This window comes from Sinocyclocheilus rhinocerous, unplaced genomic scaffold (genome assembly GCF_001515625.1).
Source record: "Sinocyclocheilus rhinocerous isolate Xijiao unplaced genomic scaffold, SAMN03320098_v1.1 scaffold1724, whole genome shotgun sequence".
In the NCBI taxonomy this organism is placed as follows: domain Eukaryota; kingdom Metazoa; phylum Chordata; class Actinopteri; order Cypriniformes; family Cyprinidae; genus Sinocyclocheilus; species Sinocyclocheilus rhinocerous.
The window spans coordinates 380,166-389,644 of record NW_015626034.1 but is presented as its reverse complement, the minus strand read 5'-3'; the positions used below and the strand labels follow the sequence as shown (position 1 = coordinate 389,644).

The window sequence follows — 9,479 nt, the reverse complement described above, 5'->3', positions numbered from 1 at the left end:
AATTAACTTAAATGATTTTAGCAAATGGCTGCAATATAACAAAGAGTGAAAAATTTAAGGGGGTCTGAATACTTTCCGTACCCACTGTAATAGGCATACATAAATCCCGTAGCAGAACCAGGCAGGTGGAGCTGGGGGAGGTGGGGGATTCAGAGGAACCCGCTGCAGGACCAGCTTACAGCGAACAACTGAATCAGTGTTTAACCAATGTTGTGCAAGCAACCTTATTGGCTGCTGAGTCAGCAGAGGCCAATCAGCTTGTGCCGTGTAGTAAATGATGTTATCGCTAGCAGATTGCATGTAAAGGATCTATAAGTTCTGAGTCTTGTTTTGTAGAATTGCTCTTAGCTTTAGCTGTAAAACATTGTAATTTATTTTTCAGTGGTGCTTGTGAAAGTCTCCAGATATCATTAATGATTTAGCTGCTCTGTCACGTTCACATTCCTGCTGAAACAGCAACTTCATTTGTTTGTTAATTGTTGAAATTGAAAATGTGGCCTAAAACAAAAAAACAAAAAACAAAACAATATTTACTAGTAAATATAAACACTAAGCCATGGCAAAGTCCAATATATGGATTGATTCAGGCTTGCTTTTTTGGTTCGTATTGCCCCTCAGTCCTTTAAAGCTTTGTACTTCAGGGCTTACAAGCCCCATAACAGACAATAAAGACAATGACTGTGCAACACATCTTTGTGCTGGTGAGCTTATTTTAAGGTGGTTTCCAGTAAAAAAAAGTAAGAAGAAGAAGAACTTATACTCTTCATAGTTAACTGTTATACACTCTACTCATTATTTTTGGTGAATTGCTTTTGTGGGGATAGTTCATCAAAAAAGTTTAATTCTTCATCATTTTTTTAACATCATGAATCCAAGAGATATTTTAACATGCAATTTACAATTTATACACTGCAAAACATCCAACTTAAATTTGGCCAAACAAACTTTTCAAGTTTGAGAAAACTGTCTAATGTAGAAAAAGTTGAAATTACATAAATTAGTTTGATCACTGATCCATAACTGTATTTGTTTTTGATTGTCAGTTATTGTTTTCTTCTTCAATTTCAGAATATGTAACTTATTTTAGTGCATAGAGATAACTCTACAACCTTAGACATTTGCTTGAATAATAGACAAATTTAAGTTGTTTTGTGTAAAGTCTGCCAAAATAATGTTTTATATCAGTAATGCGCAATATTAATATTCAGTTTCAAATGCAAGCTTATTTGTATCACTTACTTTTGAGTTTATAAAGCTTATTGTGTTATATTCACTTAGAAACTCAGACCAAAGCTGACTGCCTTATCTATTATTTTATCAACTTATGATCCCCCCCAGTGTTCTTGTTTAATCATATTATCCATACAAAGACCTCATCTTTTAATATTTGTATTTGCTAAAATAATGTATTTTTTATTATGTATTTCACTTTAATTCATTTGTCTTACTAAGTGCTTTCCATTAGCATAATGTTGTGTAAAGTGTAAGGTTGCAGTTTCTTCTGGTACCAGGGAGAGTTTGTCTCTGCTAGAGTGTCTGTAGTATCTTCAGCAATTCATTGTTTCGTATGTGCTATAAATGGTGTGTTTTGAGTTTGTGTTCTCCACATTGAATCAGATATTATCATCAAAACCTTCAATATGATCGAAATCCCCCACTATCAAACCTTTACTATTATGATGTGTTAATATCACAGAAAGGAGGGAGCATTTTCATTTCCAAAGTGAACTGCACCAACTGCCCTTAGACTGGCATCTCTGCTGAATTTCCCACATTGAAGTCGTTATCTTCCTCTAACAGACTGAGAGGCCCTGAAAATCTCAGCTGACTTTTCTCTATAGAGGCCAGTCACTCGCTGCCAAGCCTGTCTTCATTTACATTCCATTTGCATAGGTGGCCCATCAATTAAAAAAAAGCAGGATTTGAATAAATAATTTCCGTTATCGCCCGCTGTAACCGGGAAAGTCTAAATTGAGGTGAGAGAACACTCTATTTCCTCCGAGCCCTTTAGAAGGTAATCTTCAGGGAATTCAAATATGTTTCTTGAAGGTTAAAGAGTGAATGCTGGAGGTTATTATATGCTTGGCTGTGTCTTCATTGCAGTGCAGCATATAGGATGGCAGTGACAGGACAAATTGAGCCACTTCCATCTGTTTCAACCTATCAGGGTTTCATTTCATTTTAAGAGTTAAACATCAGATAGAGGCCAGTATTTACACAAGATGTCAGATGATATGTAAACAGGAAATGACATCAACCAAAGTAAAGAATAAGCCGTGGTCACACTAGACTTTAAGCATGAAAAATTTCTTTGGACGCTCTGCAGAGTATTTTTAATAACAGAAATTCAACACATAACAACTAAAAATTCAAAATGTAAAAACGAACAGTCCTTTAGAACGCAGTGAAATGTGAAAGTTCTTCACATGAGCTTGCGTTTCCGTTCTCCCACATTTGCATGGATATGAATGTAATCACTGGATTGAAAAGTATGGTGTGACCGCCCCTTTAAATTTAACTTGTCTTAAAGATACAGTTCACATTAACTCTTTCCCCACCACTGACGGAATTTTTGGTAGGGGGCGCTAGTATACATCTTCTGAAAGAGTATTGAATCCCTGGATCAAACTAGGGCAAAGCAAAAGCAGAAACAAGCAATATGTAAAATAAAGTGACCATCCAACATTAAACAGCATATAAATTAAAACGGCCTAACGTTACCAAATGAAATGCTGACCCAGGAAGTGGAGACTATGCAAGCTTTGGGGGTGTTGATGGAAGCGATGTACTCCATCTATGTTTTAGCATTGTTCTGAATTCGATCTAGGCATAGTCATTGAAAAAAATGTGATTGTCTCAGCTTTTTTTTGAAATTTTTTTTTAAACTTACCCTAGCTAGAATTATTTATTTATTTACTTATTTACTTACTTACTTATTTATAAGCAGAGGCTCTATTCTTACATTTGACATGTTCGTGTTCAGACATTCATAAAACTATATATTCTGGGGGCCACAATTTTGTACAAATGTTACCTGCTGGCGGTGACTGGCAACTTTAAAAAAATAAAAATAAAAACTCTGGTGGGGAAAGAGTTAATAGGCATGTGCATCTGTTGGGGAAAGATTTAAGTGATTCTTGAGTAAACTAGGCTATTCTGGAAATTATATATGTTAAAACGTAAACATTTATGTAATACTGCCCATGCATATTGAATAATAATTTTAACATAACATTTTGATTATTGCATTTATTTTCCATAATATCATTATGGAAAATAAACAAAATAAACAGAATTACATAAAATTGGTATACTATGCCTTTAGGACAACTTATTTAAAGGTCACATATTTTACACCTTTCTGGAGTTTTATTTTAGGTTTTGATGTCCTTAAGAATATATATTTGCGGTATAAGTACCAAAAACCATCTCAATATATTTTTACAGCTCCTCTCTCAGGAGCTCTGCTGAGAACAGGTCGATTTTGGCCTGTCTAATTAATATTCATGAGCCTCTCTTCTGATTGGCCTGTTGTTTTCTGAGTGACGCATGGCCAGGCCAACCACAGGTAACTAGGGTCAGCGACGTCACAGCGCTAGCTGGAGGCAGCAAACAAAGGGGAAACTGGAGGCGGCCCATTCAAACCAGCGCAGATTCGGCTACATAAGGAGCTTAAAATATCATCTTGTTGTGATGTTGGGTGCCAGAATCGACGTAATACAGCCTCAAATTAGAAATTTGATCACATATCTGCTGCCACTGCCAGAATAAAAGCCGACGACAGCTGTGGTTAAACGCGATACAACGAGCGGACTGGACAGAAACGATCGTCAAAAATGCTCGCGTTTGCAGCGCACACTTCTTATAAGAAAATGTTCAATAAAGTATTGTCTTTTGTTGTTATGGGCGCGTCTACAGATTTCTTGCCATATGTCTGTTTCTTGCGTATGAAATAATGTCTGTGTGCATGTGTGTAAAACAACAAACTGACGATTTATATATTATCATTTGTAATTGTATATACATTGTTGTGATTAATTGTGGCTGGAACAATAATGTAGCTGTAAAAATAGTTGCCTGTTGAAATTGAAATGTATATACATCTTCATCATGACTAGATAGACACGGTGAGTTTGTCTTTACTATACACGTTAGATGTGATCCACCTCAGTAACAATCCTGTCAGATCGTCCATCCTTTTATTGAGAGTGTAACGTTACAGGTCGGCCAATCTTGTCTGGGGGTTTGGCAAAAGGAGAGTGGGACTGTGGGCGGTGCTCGGGGTGGTGACTGAAGGCGGTGACTGTGTAGTTCTGACGTCAACTTTTTACGGAAGTCACAACGGTTCGTGAAAAATCACAGCTACTTTATGCAGGCTGTGTGCATTTTACTGTGGACTGACTGTTTTGAAACTTATATGGTAGTTAAATAGCCCCTAGACCTCAGTTATCATGAAAAAAGCCAGGAAATTTCAGTTTTGACAATATGGGACCTTTAAAGCTCCATTATACATTTCGAGCATTTCATTTCACAGTTCTGTCTGTTAATGTCTGTGCTGTATTTATGATCATTAACACTGACAGAGGAATCATGTCTCTCTCTAACCTGTATGTGATGTGTGTGCGTTGCCACTTCTGTCCAGTTAGTGCATAGCGCTTCTTCCTGCGGGATCCAGATATGCCGCCAAGCAGGTCTGGTACCCCACATCTGGGTTTCTTCATCCAGCTAGAGGAGAAAAAAAGAGCAAAGGGAGGAGGCGAGAGGTCATTTCTGACCTTCATCACATTAAAAACTAGGTTAGCTAACATTGCTGCTTTAAGGCATAACTATAAAAGTGTTTGAATGGATTTAAAAATAACTGCGTTCATTCATCAGAATACTCATTAGACTTTTAAAATGAATCAGTATTCTTGTGTTTACTATATTGTTGTATATTCTGAAATACTTGAAGTCACTGGATTACAGTTCTGAAGATACATAAAAAACAAAAATGCACAAAAACATATATCACAGACATTCAGCACCAAATTATAGTCATCAAAATCACAGTATCCAGTGTCATGAAAAATTGCTTTTGAAACCCGCTGTTCTATTTTACTGCAAGTTACATAATGCCATAATTACAGTTTACGTTAATTAGCATTTACAAACCCGCTAACACAAGATGTTTAGATAAAAGATAATATATGTATTTATGTCACTGAATGTGAAAATCAGTGCCTCATCTTAACTTGTCATCAATAAACCATAACATGAAGACACAAACGGAATAAAAAGAACTGTTTAAAGTCAGAATAAAATGGACTGCAAGATCAAGCAGAGAGTGCTCATGCTTCATAACATAGTGCAGTCCTCTTTGAAAAACTTACACAAGCAGTAGAAAACATTTTAGATTGGAAAATGGCTTATGGTGTCCAAGCTAAACATCAGAGACCAGGGTTGAAACGTTCAGTCCAAAGAAAAGGTGATTAATTTGAATCAAACATGAAATTCTTTAATTGATGACTCGTTTCTAGGAAACTGTGTCATTTGTGTCCCATTTTTGTCAACATTATTTACTACTGATATAATTACCATGGAAAATAGATACTTATATTTATTTATATTATTATATTATATTGGTTGATAGAGCTTATGTTTTATTGAAATTTTGTAAAGCCTGCCAATTTGTATGTCCTTGTTCATCACCATTACAGTTCAATGGGTTACATTAAAAAAAAATAAAACTATACTGCAATTAAAATAACATGGTTTCAATGTTTCATTCTTTGTTCCTGGCATAATGTCACAGGGAGTGACATCAAAGGTTTTTTTTTTACTAAATGTCATTATGTACGTCATAATGTATGTCATTATGTTTACTCATGTGGTGTGATGATAAGACAATGTCTAGCCATTTTTGGATTGACCTTCATCTTAGTAACTCAACCCTGCAACATTTGGAATGTTACAGGGTCAAGTAGCTTTTGCACAAAACATGTAACAATAAAAGTACAATTGGCATTTTGCAATGCCATTTTCATACACAAACGGCAGAGTTTTATGAGAATGGGCCTGATATGTTGTAGTAAGTATATACAGTGTATATGTGCACTTGATGTGTGACTTTACTGTTTGTGTGCTTAGGAGTACTTACTCTATTGTCTCCTTGTCTAGACTCCCTGTGATGTTTAGTCCATACTTGTGCTGCATGGCAGCAATAGCAGAATGCATGGTTTGGGCTGATCGCAGGACAGCCATGTTAGGCTGGGTCTTGTGGAGGTAGCCATATCTCTGTAACCACGCCTGCAAAAGACAGAACAAATGTAACCTGACAACATGTCCTCAGCTAAACCCCAAGGCTCAGCTGTAGCCTGAACAACAAAACAAAGAATAAGAAGCTAAACATGCCCTCACAAGGCATGGAAAGAAGCCTACACGTTTTCAATTTATCCTGGTTCTCAGATGGTTTTGTTCTCAAGCCGAGATTGTATATTGGACATTGAATGGTAACCCAACATGATACCAAGATTGTTTGGCATACAAAAGTAACAAAAATGTTGATATAATCAAACGTTGCAATTGATTAACATGAACCAGGCCCAACAGTATATGCAAATAACTGACATGATTATAGTTTATTAAGAATATTAACAATATTGTATATGCATAAACAGCAGCAGAAGTGTGATTCACCATGCAAACACATAGGACAAACACTGGGCTAAATATTATAGTTGTATTAGCCATATCCTTGTATCTAAAAGTGTGCACTTGTAGTGTACTTCAAACATTAAAAGTATATTTTAAAAAATTGTACTTAAACTATTGTATTGTACTAAAAATATATAATATTAATGAAATAAAAGGCCTCTTAAGTGGTCTTAAAGAGAGTGCCCTTTCATGACTATGTTTTTTGTTACAATTAAATTTAATATATTATAAACTTCACCATTACAAATGTGTAATTACAAATATATTTAAATACATGACATATAGTTTCAGTAGAAATTAGTTTATTTTAGTTTACCATAAATGCTTGTCAGTGCATTTGACAGTACACTTTAGCCATATGAAGACAATAGATGTAATTATGAAATTACTTAAGAAGATGAACTTAAGTCCTTCCATAAGTTGGTCACAACCCACTTAAATTCAATTAAATGAATTGAATCTAAATTTACACTTTAATATATTAAAGGTAGCCTATACCTTTTTGTTTAATCATAAATCATGCAATTAGGTTTTAGAGAACATTCACACATTCACACTCACATCAGTTCACACTTAAGTATATTATTTTAAAGCATGTTATTTCTGTATTATGTACTATTTTTAAAAAGTATGCTAGAGTGTACATCTTTTTCACAAGGGTGCAAAATGACTGATGAATTTCTGCAAAATACTGCCAAGTTTGACTGGACATCCCTTACGAATATTAACCATGGTATATATATATATATATATATAAGAAAAACATTTATTTTAATATTAGTGTTGTACATGTATCTTGTAAAAGGACATTAGGTTATATTCTGTGCAGGCTTAGTTGTCCTTATGAGAAAGCAAAATCGGTTGAGAGCCAAATTGATTCTCTAGCACTAATCAGATCCTGCGTCTCTAACCAACACAAGGGCTGATTACTAATTTATATGAAGAAAACACAGATGTGCTATAGAGCCGCAGGGGTCTGGTATGGCAGGGTGTAGCCATGGTGATAAAGAGTCATAGATAGAAGCAACTTTGTCATCCTCAGGGTGTTGTAATCACTCTCTTGTGAAGCTATAAATACAGAGCTCAGCCAAACTGATGCGCATTAAAAATGCCAATGAAAGAAAAAAAAAATCTGCCACGTTAATATACTCAATGTGTGTCGAATAAAACCAAGATTGCTCTGCTGGTAAACACGCAGGCACTCTCACACTCATGTTTATGCATAAATAAAGCAATGCGATGAAAAACAGGCTTAATAGGTGAAAAATGGAGCATCTAGCAAACATGATTGTATAATTAATCTCTTCTCTGCGGTCCAACAGTGTTCCAGCATCCCCAACCAAAGGAATTTCATTCGAATCAGCCAAATTATGTCTTTTCTCAAGTGTAATTATTTATTGACCCAACCAAGCAAAGAAAGAACAAAAGAAAGAGAGAAAAAACAAAACCAATACACAAAAATTAGTCTAGTTCAAATTATATAAAATACAATATATTCTACCATTCAGAAGATTGGTGTTTTTTTTTTATGTTTTTGAAAGAAGTATTTTTTAATGCTCACCAAGGATGCATTTATTTGATCACAAATACAATAATATTGTGAAATATTATTACAATTTAAAATAATTGTTTTCGGTTTTAATATATTTTAAAATGTAGTTTCTTGTCACATAGTGAGGTAGATATGTGGGGGCGTGTTAGAACGAGCCGTTTTAGGTAGGCGTGGTTAACTCTTAACTTTTATAAAGAATATCTCTTTGGTTTTGAGACTTTAGTGTTTGCAACTTTACAGATCTTCTTTATGCACCAAGAGCTTGTAACACTCCAAAGAGAAAGGAAAAATTGAAATCGCATCATATGACCCCTTTAAGCAGCCATTATTCCAGTCTTTACTGTCACATGTTTGTTCAGAAATCATTCTAATTTGCTGCTCAAGAAACATTTCTTATTATTATCAATGTTGATCTTACAGACCCCAAACTTTTGAATGAGAGTCTATAACTTCTTAAACATAACATACTGTAACATCACTTGATATAACCATATTTTGCTTAATGTTTGATTCTGTATCTTACTAAATGTCTCTGGTTGTCCAAATGTATTATGAAATACATTATTTATTCTGGGTGGATGTATGATTTTGTTTTACAATTTTTGGTAACACTTTAGCATAGGGACCAATTCTCATTATTAACTTGCTTATTAGCATGCCTACTAATAACATGTTGGCTGTTTATTAGTACTTATAAAGCCATGACCATGTAGAAAATGACCATATTCTACATCCCTAATCCTACCCAGTACCTAAACTTAACAACTACCTTACTAAATATTAATAAGCAGCAAATTAGGAGTTTAATGATGAAAAATTCGTAGTTAACGGTAAAAAATGACCGTGAATTTAACGGTAAAAGACTGTAAAAATGCTACAGTAAAAACCTGTTAAATGGTTAACGGTAAATTCCCCTACTATATACGGTGAAAAACTGTATTGGACATTACATGTATTGGACATAAATTTTACGGTAGTATACCGTTTTTGGAAGTGAAAAAAAACGTATAATTTACAGTGAATAACCGCAAATTGACATTCCCAGAATTCCCTGCATTACATTTCAAATTTGATGTTTTTTGGTTGAAATAACTGTTTCTTCTTAGTTTTTTCTTATCAGTTTTGTATATTAGGGTTGTGTGTTACACCTAATGTTGTTAAATGAATGTTTATTGCATTATTTCAGTTTCATGTGTGTTACCATGATGGTGTTTGGTGTTTGTGTGAATGACAC

General features: G+C 34.6%; 1 protein-coding gene across 1 annotated transcript in view; it reads right to left on the bottom strand.

The window, feature by feature from the left end:
- LOC107708861 (matrix metalloproteinase-16-like) overlaps positions 1 to 9,479 on the bottom strand; it is a 24,454-nt gene that overhangs the window by 9,936 nt on the left and 5,039 nt on the right. The window contains exons 2-4 of the mRNA XM_016513231.1: positions 6,137 to 6,285; positions 4,606 to 4,725; positions 3,035 to 3,054 (exon numbers count right to left, since the gene is read on the bottom strand). Coding sequence (XP_016368717.1) covers positions 3,035 to 3,054; positions 4,606 to 4,725; positions 6,137 to 6,285 — 289 coding nt within the window. The remainder of the gene's footprint in view (positions 1 to 3,034; positions 3,055 to 4,605; positions 4,726 to 6,136; positions 6,286 to 9,479) is intronic.